This window comes from Akebia trifoliata, chromosome 9 (genome assembly GCF_017979445.1).
Source record: "Akebia trifoliata isolate Shusen 1 chromosome 9, ASM1797944v1, whole genome shotgun sequence".
Taxonomy (NCBI): Eukaryota; Viridiplantae; Streptophyta; class Magnoliopsida; order Ranunculales; family Lardizabalaceae; genus Akebia; species Akebia trifoliata.
In genome coordinates, this window is record NC_141383.1 from 4,044,285 (window position 1) to 4,062,619 (window position 18,335).

An 18,335-nucleotide genomic window follows, 5' to 3' on the forward strand; every position below is an offset into this window, starting at 1 on the left:
AAAGTATGGGTATACCCATAAATATATGCACGCATTCGAAACACACTGTGACAAGCAAAAATACCATTAAAAAGTGCTCCCATATGATATGTCTATATACTTGATCATATAGGGCATATCTATATACTATATCAAAGAAACATAATTTACATCTTGAACATTTTAATTGCTCATAAATAGTCCTAAAAATGAGCACAAAAACATTCACAATTTGAAATGGAAGAATATTTGGGTACACCTGATCAATTGGAATGGTGAATAAAAATAAACAACAAAAATATACAACAATTTCTAACCTAATCAATTGGTGAATATTAATTTTTTCTATTATAATTTTTTAATAAAAATCTAACAAGAAATTGAAAATTAGAAAAACCCTAACAGAAATTTTTCTGTTAATCGAACATTGAAGTTGGAATTTTGTAAAAAATTGAAATCCATGAGAGAGAGAGAGAGAGAGAGCTCACAGGTCTTCTTAAAAGCTGCTGTGCGAATGAATCGAAAGTCGTCGATTGGAAAAGGGGCAAACGGAGAGATTGAGTTCGTTTGGACTTTGAATCATCGTCGTCAATGGCGTCGATCGGACTCAGAGTCTTCAATGGCGTCTAAACGCAACTGCTGTGCGTGCTTGCTGTGCAGGTGAAGAGACCAAACGATTAGTCGATCTTAGTTGCAGAGAGAGTGATGGGTTACGATCGGATTTCAAGGTCGTCGGTTTAACCAAGACAACGTCTTCGTCGTTGTCGATGGGTTACGTTGGGAAAACTGATCGGTGTCGTTGAGGTGGGTCACCGTTAGCTGTCGAAATCGATGAGAGATAGAGAGAGACTGATGCAGATGAAAACAGTCGAAGTTTTAATCGCGGACTGAGTGTGTAAATTCGATAAATGAAGAAGGGTAAATTTGTCATTTCACTCCGACGTGTTAAAACGCAAATGTGCGAAGCGACTCACATGCGCTTTTCAAAACACCGTTTTTTTTTTTCATATTTGCGTTTACAACTTCAAAACACCGCGTTTAGAAATGATATCAAGCATGCGAAATTTCGTAAAATCCAGCTTTTAACGCAAACGCTGGTAAAGCCGCATTTACAAGCGCAATCAATTGGCCCCTTAATAAATTGGAGTGTAATAAGTAAAGTTGGGGTGCCAATGTCAGCTCTCGATTCTTGATAATTAGGGCAAATTTAGACATTAATCTGACAAAAATACCCCATGCATTCTGATGATTGTTTAGGGTAATTTTGGTAATTGGATGATATCAGAAACAGTTCTACAAAGGTGATTACTCGTTTTGACTCCCTCCAAATTGTTCCCTTTGAAACCTTCTAGGGTTTTAGAGAGACCCCAAAAAGAGAAAAAAATGGGGAGTCGAGACGATTACACCTTTCTCTCAATCAGAGATGCCATTTCATCGCTTAATCAGAGAGTGAATCTAATGGGGGTTGTGGTTGAGTTTGGAATTCCAAAGCAGAGCAAAGGGACTGGTAATCCTATTTATCGTATTTTTGTTGTTGTTGAAGTTTATCTGAATTTATATGTCTAAATTCTTGAAGCTTTTGTTGCTTTTATTTTGATTACTTTATTATATTTATAGTCGATCTTCGCTCTTTTTAAATCTTGGAAATCTAAGTTGGAGATGAAAGATTTTATGGGCGAAAAATCAAGGGGTTTTGGCTTGAGTTTGAACAAAGTTCATTTTACGTTAGTCTCTTGGACAAAGCCTAGGTCAAGGGGGCCATACCATCTGTTTTGAAACACAGTGGGTATCTCTAATATTGATCAAAATATGGAGGGGTATGTCTAAATAGCCCCAAAAAACCCGTGACTGATTCAAACATGTTGACTCAGTCAAATTTTTTGAGATTTACTTGGTTTTCGGATGAGTCAATGAGATTTACGTTAGTCTATTTGGCCAACATGTTTTGTGCTACATGGGCTAGAAGTTTCAGAATGGGCTGATTTTTGGCGAGGACGATCTCCATTGGCGAGTCACCAAAAATCAACCCATTATGACACTTCTAACCCCATCAAAAGTGGTTTAAAAAAATGGACGGTCCACGATTCTTCAGCTTGTAAACATGGAGTTAGAAGCTTCGGAATGAGCTGATTTTTGGTGAGGATGGTCTCCTTACCACAGAGATCATCCTCACCAAAAATCAGCCCATTCCAAAACTTCTAGCCCATGTAGGACAAAACACGTTGGCTAAATAGTTGGCTTTTGAACATTGCTCTATATATATATATATATATATATATATATATGTATATGGGTGGGGTTCCGTTGACTCAAGAAATGACACTAGATCTTGACTATGTAAATTGAAAATTGAACAGTTGTGATTTAATGCATATCTCAACAGTACACATCCCGATGATATTTATCTCAAGGATAATTTTCAACTGTTGGATTTTGAGTTTATATGGTCAGGATCTTGTGTAGTATCAGGAGTCATATTTCTTGAGTCAACGACATATATATGTATGTATGTATGTATGTACATACGGATGTATGGCTCCAAGAATAGCTGTCATAACCGTTAATAGCACCGAATCATACCCAATTGTGATAATTACAATAAATAAGTTTCACAATTAATTGTTGCCTTTATTATTTGTGTATATTTGATGCATAATTATTTTCATGAGATTTTGGTTTGGTTGGATGCTTCTAACTCTTTTGATTGTGTTGATCAAGGCATAAGGTGTAGTGGTGTTAAGTATTTAGAGGGCTTGGCATTGAATAAGGTTTGGTTGGATGATTCTAGACGCTTTCGGTTGTGTTGATCTAGGCGTATATTGTTATGGGGCTACAAGTTTAGAGAAGCTGTAGGATGTGAAATTGAAGAATTTGATTTTCACATTTATTCTGAAATTATTGTTGATTTCATCTATAAGAGAAGTTTACTTTCTGTTGATGAATAAGATCTGTCAATATACTTCTCCTTAAGTACTTTTAGTGAGTTCAAGTCTTAGACCATAAGTCATGCATGGGAGGATGGTAATAGAGAAGTTGATTGTTTAGCTTGTTTGGAACAAATCTTGAGGATATTGTGTTGTATTTTATAGTTTCCTTTTCACCCATCTTGTCAAAGAAGATGCAAGGGTTGCAGGACATAAACTGATCAATTTTGGGTTTACTGTTTTTCCGGGGAAAGGCTTTTAAAGAATTTAAGGGAATCACTTATCAATTTTTTTGAGGGTATCTTCTTTGAGGTTTTCATTGTTAGTTGGGAGAATATTTGTAACCTAGTGGCTGACTTGGGGTGTTTTCTTTGCTCTTTTTGACCAGTTTCTTTGTATTTAGGGGTCATCTCGTCCCCGTTTTTATCAATAAACTTTTGTTTTTTTTATCATACAAATAAAAATAAATAAATAACACACAGGATTAAAAAAAATGAAGCCACCAAGAATGGGGAAAAGATTGTCAACACAAAATCTTCATTCCATTATGTTCTCTTTAGGGTTAGTCTTCTCGAATCTCGATCACATGTGCTTCTTAGCTTCTTTTATAAAATTACTTATCAAAAGAAAAGGAACTCTGCATTTCATTATGCTGTACTTAACATGTAAAGTTTTGGCAGTTTGTTTTATTCTCTATTAATATGATGGAATGAGGCCTTAGAATGATTTGTAATCAATGTTTTTTGTTTTTTATTATTATTTATATAGAGTTAGTAAGCTTTTGTGTGTGATTACAATTACCACTTATCCATTGAATTGTGTAAAAATTACTCAACTTCTCAGTCAGTGAGGTTGGAGATGAGTTGGAAAAAAAACATATTGAACTTCCATTACAGGAGCAACCTTCCACCTCATTAATCTTTACTTCCCAAAGTTCCAATATATTCCAATTTCATGTCCTTCTGAAATTCTCTCAATAATGCAAAGCTCAATAAGCCTGACCACCTATCAAGCAAACACTCTCCACTTGTCACCTTCACTTTGCGTCTTATTTATTTTAGTTGAACATTGGTGCATCCACCACCAAGAAAAAAGATGTTCTCACTGGCAGTGATGATAAAAAGGCCGGTCTTACAGCTGCTTTTTGGATTCCATCCAACTGGTAGTAGAATGATGTTGGCTATCATAAGGTGTTTGCTGAGCTAGTTGGGATCATTTAAATGAGGAACAAATGGTAAACTAGTATTGAGTTAGCATCTATCTATGGACTTGTTTTCCTAAAAAAATTCAATTTTTATTTTATAATTTAGTATTATCTTTATTATTTTTTATATTTACAAAAGTCAGATTATGGGTAGAAAGTTGTCAATCATAACTTATTTATACAATGAATGGATATTATGTTGATTTAACAACTTTTTTTTTCTTTTAAAAATATATATATATTTGTAATTAACAACTTCTATCCACAATGAATTATTCAATAAAAATTAATCTGATCAAGTTGTATATCCAAGGTAGCTATGCATATATATAATTCATTCAACACAACAGTGATCACTTCAGGTGAAACTAAAAGATATTAGAGTTCTATATTCTCAAACACCCAAGAGATTTTTTAATGTGTTCACAATGATGAAGTAAATGCATCATAAACCTATAGATGAAAAATAAACTTAATAAACCTAATGATATCAAGAAACTACACACAATATTTAATTTGTTTGAGACAATTCACTGTACCTAAAATGATGAAAAAACTAAAATATGTCTTTGATTTGCTGTATCAATTGAGCAGCAAATATATTCAACTTACAGTTTCTCAAAGAATCCATTTTTTATGTAAATTTGCAACTTGAATGGCTTCTGAACTTGACAATTGAATGTTTCGGTTGATAAAAATATCTCAATTACATTTTATAATTGTATTTCATTTTGCGTCGTAGTTATTTTAATTTTTTAACTAGGCATCGGTGCATCCACCAAGAAAGAAAATGTTCTCCCTGGCAGTGATGATAAAAAGGCCGGTCTTACAGCTGCTTTGGATTCCATCCAAGTGGTAGTAGAATGATGTTGGCTATCATAAGGTGTTTGCTGAGCCATTTGGGATCATTTTAAATAGGGATCAAATACATTTAGAGCAGTAATTACTTGTCAAGTTGGCATCTATATATTTTATTTTATAGGAATCAAATGGATTTAGGTGCAGCAATAACTATTAGAGTTGGAATCTATATATTTTATTGTTGGTATATGAGCAATATTTGGTCCATCTGGTCCTTTGCAATCATGATTACCTCAAATCAGAGGTATCTACCCTTTATTTCTTAGGAGTCAAAGCCATGAATATGCTGTTAGAACTTAGAACAACAATATTGTGCAACTGATGGTTACTTGATGGAAAAGTTCCATATTGTTACCCCCTTCTGTCACTTTACTCTAGATTTTTGTCTCTTCTCGATCTCTTTAGTATTTGCTACTTTTTGGTGCTCTTCTTTCAACATATTGTCTTACATTTCTCTGGAAGACAGGCCATCACCCTGTTTCTTCAAATCGAAGATTTCAATTTCTTACAGGAGTGCACTTTTCTTTATGTCCACCTCCCACACATCTCTATATTTTGCCTTTATGAACTTAAAATAATAGCATTCTAATCATTTTATGTATAATTATTACTATTTTTGTTGGTAAGCCCTTGGATATGATGTGAACCAAAAGCTATGGGCATACATTTACTCACTCTATATGATTCTTTGTTACAGACTGATGGCTTAGGAATGTGTTGCCATGCTTGTTTTATCATTTCTTCACTCCATATGGCATAAGTAATACTAATGTGTCAGTATATTGGGTTTGTGGGGATAAAATGTGTATGGAACTTAATAGTATTCACCAATAAAGTCCCATGAGAGATAAATAGGAAATCTTGAGGTCTTCTAAAAGTGACATTACTTCCACTTCATTGAGTTCTTAATCCCAATGGGAGTGTAGAAATTGATAAATTTGGGGGTCCAACTCAAAACCAATTGGCAATGAGTGGAGAGGCCCAGGAGCTTATAAGGAGAGAGACAAGGCAATGAGTGTTCAATGTGGGACTAAATTCAACATGCCCACGCACGTGTGGGCCAGATTGCGCCAAAGCACGTGGAGATATGAACTGGGTGACGTGGAAGAGAGAACGGCCTGCTTTGATACCATGATAAATTTGGGGGTCCAACTCAAAACCAATTGGCAATGAGTGGAGGGGCCCAGGAGCTTATAAGGAGAGAGACAAGGCAATGAGTGTCCGATGTGGGACTAAACTCAACAGAAATATTCTTTAGAGTTGCTCATTTGTGACCTCGAAAAGTCCTACTACGGTTAGATGAACTTGCAACATGTCATTGAAGGCATGCTCTATTTTACCTTTTCGTTGCTTTTTCTTCAGCCCAGCCTTTTCTTTGGTGCTTAATAGCTTATCACTTCTTCCAAATGACATAAAAAGAAAAGAGATTCTATTGCCACACCATCTTTTGCTAATGCCATCCCTATTCATAGGTTAATCACCAAAGAATTAGCACACATCTCGGGGTGGCATTAGCAACAGTTGGTGTGGCAATAGCAGTTCTAAAAAAAAAAAATCAGTACTATTTTTTTTTGGATAATTCAAAGATCTATATTAATAGCATGGTTGAGTGAACTATGAAGCAAAGTACAAACAAGGGGAAAAAGAAAGCAAAACCGAGCACAAACTACAAATCAATGCTACACACCCAATCCCACTTGGCGATGAAGTCAACGAAGATCATGCTCCACAAAAAGATAGACCCCAAGATAGAAAAAATAATGTTTTGAACCGGGGATTCCTTTCCCTCGAATGCCCTAAGGTTCCTTTCCTTTCTAATTTCCTGGCAAATTGCGAAGGGAGTAATACTCCATAGTTTTCTCTTAAATGCTAAGAAGCCCGACCCTACGGCAAATCATTCTTCCACAAAATTCTGGAAAGAACCCAGAGTGCACCACTTCACCTCAAAATGCCTTAGAAAGTAGTACCAAATCTCGGAGGCCACCTTGCAATGAATGAACAAGTGATCTATGGACTCCCCTTTCTCCTTGCACAACCCACAAAAGTTAACCTAAGTGACACCTCTCTTCATAACCTTACCCAAAGTCAAGTACATGTAGATCATTACTCTTTTAGTACTCCCGAAATCTCAGTTTGAACGATCAACTTGGTTTTATCATCTTTCATAGCACCCAACTTGAGATGGAAATTAATCATTGGAGCACTGGGGGAGACATGAACAGTTGGAGTCGTAAGACACTGATATGGTAAGGCATAGGGGGATATTACTGTCTATAACCCATGTACCACAGAGACACGTGTACTTCCAACTGTGAAGTGTGTATATTGCTTTCTGATTCATGCTCAAGTAACAGGTAATTGGGAATCAATTCTTCTCATCGAGATCCTCATAAAAGTCAATCCTCATAAAAGTCAATTTTCTAGGCTTTAAAGGGAAATCATACTTGGGTAGAATTTTGTTTAAGCAATTTCCATCAGTATTGGGCAAATCCAGGGATTATGTAATTTTCAATTTCATGGTTACTGGATTCTTCCAGATTAAGTAGCTTCAAAACATAAGTTAATCTTTAATACCATTTTTTTAAATGTGTACTTTATTTTCTTGTCAAGAATGTGGTTTCTTCATTAACTTAAGACAAATGTTTTGTTTCTTAGAAATCTTTGTTATGCCAAATATCTTCCAGCTATATTGTCATGAACACTTTCATCTGAATTTATTTTTGGGTTCTGATAAATTAACCTTATTTTGCAGATTGTTTCTGCTCACTGAAGATAATGGACGAGTCATATCAGGGTGATGGTCTTCTAGTTACTATTTTTGCTGAAAACATGGAAAAACTGCCCCATGTGAAGTCAGCTGGAGATATAATTCGTCTTTCTCAAGTTACGGTAGTCACTGAAACCTTATCCATAAATGAATTTTTTTTTCGATAATGTTTTGTTGTGTTTTTTGCATATTATGCTTCATGAAGCAATATTCAGATGCCTGCAAAACTTTATTCGTTTTTTTGTTTCTATATGCTCTAGTTTATTATGCATTGCATTTGTTTAGTTTCGATATGTGATGATGAGTTCAAAGCTTCATTGTTGTTGATGTTATCGACTTCTATTTCCTCTTCTTCTTCATCTTCTTCAACCCAATGCTCTTCTTCACTATAGAGAGCTGAGGAATAGAGGGTTTGCTTCTTCTTGTTCTTGTTTTTGTGAATTCATCATCTTCTAAGCAGAAGAGGTTCAGGCCTTTCTATGTTATACACAAGAGAAGGAGAGGAAGAAAGAAAAGCTTAATTTCAGACACAAAGACCCCTCTCTCTCTCTCTCTCTTCTCTCTCTGTTGGGTTTCTCTGATTTCCTCTATGTAAATTTTCTTGGATTTCTAGTAACAAATCTGATTTTATTCCGTTGCTTCACTGTTGTAGATGAAATCTCATCATGGGGAGGTGAATGCTTATTCCTACAAGAAATGGTCTTCATTTGCCTTGTTTGAAGGAAAATCTAGTAAAGGTTTTATTCCATATCAAGCTTCTTCAAACTTTCTCATTACAGATCCTGACAAGGAGTTCATAACAAGTCTGAGAATGTGGCTGCTAAATTTTCAACTTGATTCAGGTACAATATGATGAAGGTTTTGAATTATAGTTACCATTGGGTTTACCTTATGGTTTTGGATCAAGAACAGCATAGAAATAGTTGATTGGATCCATGGAATGGATAGGTGAGGGAATTTACATTTCAAGCCTTCCCTTTTGATTTTTGTTTGAGTTTTTTGATCACTTAACCGTTGGCCTTGTCATATAGATGCTTTTCATGTGGAACATTTGGAAGTTAAATCACTTTTAGGATTACCACTTTGTTGTAATTTCCACCTCAACTGTAACATACAAACTAAACTCCACCATTCGTGAGAGAGTTCTAGTGCTCGGCTCCAACAAGACCTTTTTATTTATTCAGGATAAAAAACAGCCTGTATTTTTATGATTGTATGCCCATGCAAATTAAAGACTACAAGTTAGTCATCTTAGGCTTGAGATCATGAAATATGTGAAATAGAGTTTTACTTTCTCTCGCTTTGCTTGACGAAACTATCTCCAATCAAAGCCAACAATGGAAAAACTCTTGCAAGAAAAACATTGAGGGTATGTTTGATTGCACATGGAAAATAGGGTGGAAAATCAATTTCCTTGGAAAATGACATTTTTCAAGTGTTTGATTGCACATGGAAATGGAAATTCATTTTCCACCCCATTTAAAAAGTCCACTAAATCATGGATTTCACTTTCCCACCCATATAGGTGGGAAAATGAAATCCACCCATATTTTCCATCCTCAATTCTTCCCTACCACCACCATTACCACCACTACCACCACCACCACCATTACACTAACCTCGCCGTCCCCGTCGGATCCATCTTCGACCACCTTCTCTCTCTCTTCTTCTTTTTCTTCTTCTCCTTCTCCATCCCTCACCTCCTCCGCCACCACCACCACTACGTTCTCCCCCCATCTTCTTCACTTACCTCCATCGCCGCCACCGTCGCCGCCACCGTCGCCGCCACCGCCGCTTCCACCATCACCGTCGCCGCCGCCACCGTCGCCACATCCTTCCCCCTCCCTCTTCCTCGTCATCTTCTTCTTCCTCTCCCCCTCCTCTCATCTTCTTCCTCATTCTCCTTTTTTTTTTTCTCATATTTTTTCCATAATTTTATCCAAGTGAAATCAAACAATGGAATTTGATTTTCCAACCCTACCTATTTTCCACAACTAATTTTCCATGGATTTCAAATTCCATGGAAAGTGACTTTCCATGCAATCAAACATACCCTGAATCTACGAGTGCTGTCCGATGGTGACTTTCCAGAGCACTGATAACCTAGATGTGGATTTTGAGGTCTTGTGCTTGAAGTGGACCTTAGGTTTAAGGGGCTGTTTTTTGGAAATTAAGGTGTGATTTTTTTTATAAGGACAAATTAGGGCAGTAAGAAATTGAGTAGTAAAGTATTGTTTTTGCAATTTCAGATAAACCATCTTTGATACTGATTTACATGTTAAAAGTTTGAGACTGACACCCAATATGCCAGAAGGAATACTTTATCAGTCCACAAACCTTATGGCTTACCCACCTATTCCATGGATTCATGGTCCAAAAATAGATTGATTTGTGTTTTCTGGACATTTGATTTTAGTACCCAAGAAAATTCTGGTCCAATGGCTAGAAATCACCGCATGAAAGAGTGTGCGCAAGGCATTTTTTTTTAGGTTATGCACATGGCATTTTGGTGTAACCAATGAGGCTGATTTATTGTGTATAAATCCTCAAAGAGATTTGCTTTTCATGGAGTCTTGTACTAAAAGGAGTGCATTTTTATCTATTTTTTTCTTTCCATTTAAGATGTGATTCAGGTGAAGCCTAACTTTTCTCATTAGCTCTTTTTTTTTTTCTTTTTTCTTTTTTGTTGATAAAAAAGGGTATCCAGGCCAGCTTGCGTGCATCCTGACTAGTCCCTACGCTCCACACCTAGGCTATGGCTGGTGCCTGCTTGGTCCAAGCCAGTGCCTGGTCACCACAAGAATATAGTTGGTGGGATTCGAACTTGAGACCAACTAGGGAGCAAGCCTAATGATCCCCAAGTCTACCACTCAACCATCCTTGCGATGGTTCATTAGCTCTTTTATTATTATTATTATTATTATTATTATTAGGAGAATGCTAACATCCAAGATCTCATGGGAACGTTAGCATTCTCCACCACATTCTGATGCAAGACCGACAATGAAAATTGGTTAATTTGATTTATCTAGTAACAAAATCAACCAACAACAAGGGTCTCGCCAATGGTAGAGGAAGGGGAAATATAAAGAATAGCCCTAGAATCACTTTAGGGTTCCTAGAAATCACTTCTAGGGTTTGGGAAGTCACTCACTAAGGTTACTTAGGCAGCCACAAATTAGATTTTATTCATTAGCATCCAAAAAGAGAAGAGAAGAGATTATTTATAAGGACTTACAAGTAGGATGTCCATACTTAAAGGGTCAAAATTACAGATTTGCCCTTGTCCCCCAAAATGAACAAAAACGATAAAGAAAAAACCTATAACTCCCTAACGACTTGAAACTTTAAAGGAACATAAAATAAGACTCAAAAAACATAAAATAATTGTTCAACCCTCTCAATTAAAATGTAAAAGAAATTAAAATACCTTTGACTATTATAAATAAAAAAAACTCGTAAAAACTTAATAAACATCATAAGACCCAACATCATGCCGCATCAATGCTTGCTTATTAGTCTTCTTCCTCATATAATAGGTCTTCCTAGGTTCTTTAGGATTCCCATCATCTCTCCTCGGCTTAAAAGAACTTGGCTTCGTTAAGTTAAAGGCATGATATTCTTCATACATATTCAGGTTAAGTTTCTCAAAGTTCTTTAGCTGTGATCTAAGTACACTCTAACAATGGACTACCTTTCCACTTCACAAGGAACTTCTGATAACCATCAATTCCAGTAGAAATCATCTTCTCATCTAAAACATCTTCTATAATGTTAGACGTTGTAGGAGTAGGAGGCAAATTAGGAGTGGACATCAAAGTACTATCACTGTAACCATAGTAAGTAGTGAGATCCTCCACATTAAAGATAGGATTGATATATAGTTCATCTAGAAGCTCTAAAACATAAGCATCAGAGCTAATCTTCTTAAGAATTTTGAAAGGACCAGTGCTCTTAGAATGGAGTTTTTTATAAGTTCCCTTAGGAAATCTTTCAGGCATAATAGGCACCGTAACTATGTCACCCTCCTAAAAATCAACTAAACGGCGATGCAAATTTGCCTTAGTCTTGTAGACATCATTGTTAAGGGTGATCCTCCTACGAACATCATCATGTATATCATGTATGTGCCTAGAAAACCTCTTTGCTCCAATGATGACTCATGCATCTTGTGGTAAAAGAATGAGATCGATAACCACTTCAAATGGGTTTCTAATTGTAGAGTTATCGATTGAATTATTATTAGTAAATAATATCTGTAATTTTGCTTCTTAAGTATGGATGCCCTAGCTATAAGTCCTTACAAATAATCTCTTTTATTCTCTTTTTGAATGTTAATGAATAAAATCTGATTTGTGATTGTGTAAGCAACCTTGATGAGTGATTCCCAAATCCCAGAAGTGATTTCTAGGAACTCTCTAGTGATTCTAGGGCTTTTCACTCTATTTTTCCTTCCTCCTACCATTGACTAGACACTTATTTTTTGCTGATTTTATTGCTATATAAACTAGATTAACCAATTTTCATAGTCGGTCCTGAATCACGTCCAAGGTTCTTTAGGATTTCCATCACATTCACTTTCCAATAATAGTGTATGTTGGTCTTTTACATAATAAATGCATTTATTATACTCTTAATAAATGCATTTATTATGTTGGTGTTGATTGCTAAATCATTTAATTTAAACAAGGCATTTAAATCCAAATATTAAATTCCCTTGGCATTTCTTATGTAAACAAGCATTTATTATGTCAAAGACTAACATACCTTTCTCTTTTTCACTATTGAAAAGTGAATGTGGTGGAGATTGCTAACGTCCCCATAATGTCTTGGACATTAGCATTCCCTTTATGGGTCAGGTTCAACAGCCAAATTCCTAGCCAAAACCTTGGACAAAGTTGTTTATATGAGCTAAAAGTTTTGGAACGGGCTGGTTTTTTTTGGGAGGATGATGTCTATGGTGAGGAGATCATCCTCACAAAAAAATCAGCACATTCTGAAACTTCTAACCCCATGAAAAATGATTACAAACTAACGTTTAAAAATTGATTGTCCACGATTCTTCAACTTAAAAACTAGGGTTAGAAATTTCAGAATGGGCTGATTTTTTGTGAGGATGATTTCTATTGTAATCGTTTTAGGACTCTGGGCATATCCCCAACAGACTTAATGTAATCATGTATATCTACAACCTCTAGCATCTTCTTTTACAATGTCGACAAGATCACTAGAGAGCTCAACATGTGTCAAAATAATCTCTTCATTTTAGTCACGAAAGTTTTACTTAAATGCTTGTGGAACTTAACTTTAGAAACATATAATTGTCTTGATAGTTAATATAAGAGAGTTGCTGTAGAAACTTTAGATAGTAGAATTTTACGAGTAGTGTGATTAAGCTTTCCATTTTCTAAAGTTCACATGAAATGGAATCCATCATTTCTGTGAAAAATGCAACACCCTCTTAAATTAACTATCTGTGCACCAGGTATTTTTTTATTCTATTGTGTACATCTGTTAGCTAACATGCTTAGAGTACATGACTATCCTTTAGTAACTTATAAGAAATGGAAATAATTATTAGACATTTTTCTGTAAACTTTAGAAAATTATAAGCATGTCCCTGTACCATCATAACATGACTAAGACCTTTAGTAAATTATAAGAAATGGAGATATTTTTTTCCATTTCTTAGCTAAGATTCATTTTTCTGTTAGCTAAGAAATGGAAATAATGGATTCATTTTTATGTAAACTTTTGAAAATTATAAGCATGTCCCTGTACCATTACAACATGATGAAGACCTTTAGAGGATTGATGTTTATATAATTGGATTACATTACTATGCTCATGGCATGATGCTATGTTTAATATGAACACCACATTAGGAAATGTGTGAACTACCCTTAATTCAAAAACTATGCATGCTATTTAATATTAGCTAGTGAGTCAACATTCTCATCTTTGTTGTTGTTTCTCATTTGATGAATAAAGTATTAATGTTAGTTAGGACATGAATGATTAAACGAGTGTGCTAACATGCTTAGAGTACATCTTACATGCGTCCACTTGATGTACTAAGGTTTCCCCTTTTTTCAATTTTTTTTTTTTAATGTTTTTACATTTTAATGTAAATAAAAAAATATATGAAAATATTTTGTTGGAAAAAAATAATTTGATCAAGCTGTAGATCAGTGAAGCTATACAATATATAGTTCATTCATGTACAACTACGAAAAATAGGATGAAACTAAATAAATTTGAAATTTCCGTTATTTTTTAGAGTTGCCAAATATCAACCCAAAATCATTGAATGTGTGTGCACACTTCTGGTATAAATGTAACATACAAATTTGATCCATCTACGCCTTTAAAGCCCATTTTTCAAGGAAGTACAAAAATGGTGGAAGGAATCAAATTTCATTTTGATTCATCTGGAAATCGATGTAAAGAATTTTCTCAACTACTCAAAAAATGGATTTGTTGGGAGTTTTAGGATCATGGGTCAAAATATTTCAGTTAGTGGAAATAATTCAACCAACGAAATTACATAACTGAACAATGCACATTTCAGTTGAAATTCACTATTGACTGAAAAGATGGGTTGAAGTGAATGGTGATTTTGTGAAGAGTCGTGATAATATGACACCTCCCTCTGACATACACCCCCTACACCCCACAGAACCGTAGATCATTTGCCTCGGGATGCAGAAGAAAAGGTTATGGTTCTGCGTCTCCTGAGGCAAATAATCTACGGTTCTGTGATTGGGTGTAGGGGGGCGTATGTCAGAGGGGACATCAGAAAATCAAAAATATTTCACGAAATATTATGATGGAAACTTAATACTTTTTATGACTCAAAGAATAATATTTTTATGAAAGAAGGTAATACCACATACCTGGGATCAAAACCTCACCTTCGCACGTCAACCTGTCAAAAATAATTGTTTTTGGTGAAACCTACAATTCGTCCACTTGAATCTTAATTCAATTCAAATCGTACTGAATAATTTCACTATCCAATTCGATTCTGACAACATTAAGCTGATCAACTAAAAAATGAGTTTGGATCAATTTGTCACTGCTCTTTGACATAGCCTTCAGGTTATTGTTTGATCCCAACCTACATACCAAGCAAGAGGAGAGAGTTGGAAAGGAAAAAAAAAAATATAGCATTTAGAAGCAAACAGTAGTTTAGTTGCCTCATTTTTTAACCAAACATTATTTTCTCCACGAGATGTATAATTCTACCCCCACCACACAATTATATCCTGTTCAGGGGATATTGTACAGGAGACTACTTTCCCCCTTGGTTTTGTTGTTGGTTTAACTGTTTTTTTCACCAAAGAGTTTGCTTAGGAAATTCACAATGTCATCAAAGTGCATACAACTTCTCTTGCATCTTTTGAGGTTATTTAATATTTCTAATTTTTATCACGGAACCTTCTCATTTATTTGTTAGGAACGAAAGAGTCCTCCTTGTTGTTGAGAGAGATCACGGCAGGCAAAGGCTTTGATTTAATATGCAAGGTAATTCACCATTGTGCACTTGAGGTACCCCAGGGCTTTACCCGACATGAATTCTAATTCTATTTTATTCAGAGGTATAGAAAAAACTAACTTAAATCTTTTTCTTCCGCTGGTGAAAAGGTTCTACATGTCTCTGAAATTTCTGAAGATTCGTGGATACTCTATGTTTGGGATGGAACTGATACTCCTCCACTAAGTTTTGAAGCAAGGTGTTTATTTATTGATTTAATTTTCTTTTCCCCTTGTTGACTATTAATTTACCTTACTACGAAAAAGTGAAACACATTGCCACTGAGTCCTATTTATACTTTGTGGCATGATAACAGTTACGTTAGTTAAAAACAGTGTGCAGATAAATAAATAAGGGTCAGGTTAAAGAGCCAAAAACATAGCCAACGTGTTTTGTCTTATATGGGCTAGAGGTTTCGGAATGGACTGATTTTTTTGAGGATGATCTCTATGGTTAGGAGATCATCCTCATAAAAAACCATCCCATTCTGAAACTTCTAACACCAATTTACAACTTGAAGAATCGATTTTTACCATTTATTTGTTAACCACTTATGATGGGGCTAGAAGTTTCTGATTGGTCTGATTTTTTGCAATGATGATCTCTATGGTGAGGAGATCATCCTGGCAAAAAATCAACCCATCCTGAAACTTCTAACCCATATAGGACAAAAGACATTGGTTATGTTATTGGGTCTTGAACCTGACCAAATAAATAAAAAGCTGAATTTCTCATCCAGATTATTTTACGATTTAATTTTACTTATAGCTATGTATGAGGTGTAGAGGTTGCAGTACTTATGTTGATATTAGAAAGTTGATGATTATCTCCTAATGTCATTTAATTTCTCTTATAGATACATATGAGGTGCAGAGGTTGCAGCACTTATTTTGATATTAGAAAGTTGATGATTATCTCCTAATGATAAATATAATTTATGAACAACAGGTTAGATGACGAAATGGAGAACCCGCTTCCATTGCAATTGGAACCATTACCTTTGGCAAGAGAAATTTTATGTACATTTCCACACGTGGGGACTATATTTAGAGTGTTTGTTGACCAACCTAATGAAAAGCTTGGTCCTCACTTTCCTGGCAGTGGTAAATGGGTAAAATTTCTTAACATGATGTGTAAAACACACTTAGGATTGTGGCGTGGTGTATTCATGTCTTCCACAAAGCTTCGGATTTTGTCTGATGAGGACAGCAACGTAATTCATCGTCAAAAGTAATCTATTATTTCTATTATTGATCACAAGAAAACATATTTTTCTACCATTTGTTTCATTGCTTTCTAATGAACTGAATTGTTCGTTTATTTCTATGGATCAGCGTTTACGAGAAACGGTTGGCTTCTAAGGGGGATCGCATGCCCTTTTCGGCCTTCCCTTGGCCTTCTCGTATTACAGGTTTCACATTCTTAGCTATATTAAAAGGGTTACTTACTGACCTTCATGTATGCTGAATGTTTGTCTTATATATTGTCTATGTGACTCGAGCACCTTGAGGTTCTTATAATGAATTTATGCATTATTTGTTTACAAAAACCTTTTTCTTTTTCAGAGACAGAATATGAAGATGTTCCATTCGTAACATTAATGGATGTTCTCACCCATTCAAAGGTCTCCTTCTCCCCCCCATATGTAGTGTTTTAAATAGAATAACTATCCTATAATTTTAGGTTTAATACTTTTCCATTATTATTTCTTTACGCAATTGAATAGAGAAACAGGAGTTGAGCGACCTCAAATTTTTGGGATAATGCTTTGATGATGATGGTGACTATGATTAACTGTTATCAATCATTCCATAGTGATTATTGTCTGAGACAGAAAAACTTCTAAGGGCATTTCAAAATGTCATTATTTTGAAATTTCTTAGGGGCATCATCATTTGGAAATTTTTAAATATAACGTGTTTGTTTAATTTTTCATATGGCAAACAAAATTGACCTTAGAAGCATTACATAAAATTTCTGTAACCATTTGATACATTAGCATGAAACACCTAATTTTGACTTTGAAAGCAATGGTGTTTTACGTTATAGGTAACAGCAAAATTTAAGTGCGTTGTTCGGATTGTGGCAATTTACCCTTGGCAAGCCAAAGATTTCTGTTCCCCCTTAGGAGCACACTTGTATAGGATGAGGTTGACACTAGAGGACCCCACAGCGAGAATCCATGCTCTTCTATATGCTGAAGATGGGGTAAGATGTAGATTTTGTATTCAAACTGTATAGCCTCCGATCTTTATATTACAAAAACAATTCTCGTGAGGAGTTTTCTAATCAGACAAAAAATAGTATTTTCACATCCTGTCTCTGCACTTAAAAAAAAAAAAAAAAAAAGTCCTACTTTACTCCCCATTCCTCAATTTTTGGGATACCCTTTGAAAGTGCATAGACAATTGTTAAACTTCCATTTTGTCAATTCTTATTGCCCAAAGACCATTGAAAGTTGTGGTCTAATGGCTCCTTGTCCTTTCTACAAGATAACGAGATTGAAACTGAGGTGTAAGAATGTAAACTAGCCTGAATCTGTAACTCGTAAACATCCTTTATTAGTCCTTTTTATTGTGATTATGCTCTGTCTTTGTTCTCTTAATCAATTGCAGGAGAAGTTTTTCGATGGTTACCCTTCGATGGATGTACTGACCCGCAAGCGCAACAAACTTCTTGGAATAACCGAAGTAGCTAATGGCAAGATCGATGAGAACGCTCCCAGAAATCCTCCATGGGTGCAATGCTGTATAAAATCTTACTATGTTGATAAAGGTGATCCTTGGGGAAGTAGAAATTATCAAATCTTTGGTACCAGGCTTGTGGCATAGGAACTTAAAGATTAGATCTTTGCTAGTAATTGTAATCTGATGTCAGGAACAGTTTTTTTTTTATATACATGTAAATGATGTGTTAATGCTTATTTTGATATATATCTAAAATATTTACCAGAGGAAGAGTAAAGATTAAAGCAATCTTGCAGAAGCAGAACCTTGATCCCCACTTAACAATGACATCTTGATTGAAAACCAATTTTCATTGGAAAGACTTGCAACCTTCAAA

The 18,335-nt window shown here is 35.2% G+C and overlaps 1 protein-coding gene and 2 non-coding genes across 4 annotated transcripts; all 3 read left to right on the plus strand.

Annotated features, from left to right (window-relative positions):
* The first annotated feature begins 1,291 nt into the window (after positions 1 to 1,291).
* Positions 1,292 to 18,269, plus strand: LOC147394125 (protection of telomeres protein 1b-like). Of its 2 annotated transcripts, none has more exons than XM_086453573.1 (10): positions 1,292 to 1,486; positions 7,721 to 7,857; positions 8,388 to 8,577; positions 15,195 to 15,262; positions 15,383 to 15,471; positions 16,221 to 16,502; positions 16,607 to 16,683; positions 16,838 to 16,896; positions 17,322 to 17,480; positions 17,888 to 18,269. In XM_086453573.1, the coding sequence occupies exons 1-10, from the start codon at positions 1,363 to 1,365 to the stop codon at positions 18,101 to 18,103; spliced, it is 1,401 nt and encodes a 466-aa protein (XP_086309699.1). In that variant the 5' UTR covers positions 1,292 to 1,362; the 3' UTR covers positions 18,104 to 18,269. The 2 variants fall into 2 exon arrangements, with proteins under 2 accessions (XP_086309699.1, XP_086309700.1); XM_086453574.1 differs by having other exon boundaries at positions 7,721 to 7,851.
* On the plus strand, positions 4,009 to 4,109 carry LOC147394126 (small nucleolar RNA snoR113). The gene has a single exon (XR_015181898.1). It is a non-coding gene; the product is annotated as a small nucleolar RNA snoR113 (small nucleolar RNA).
* Positions 4,908 to 5,006, plus strand: LOC147394127 (small nucleolar RNA snoR113). Its single transcript, XR_015181897.1, has one exon. It is a non-coding gene; the product is annotated as a small nucleolar RNA snoR113 (small nucleolar RNA).
* Positions 18,270 to 18,335: the final 66 nt, after the last annotated feature.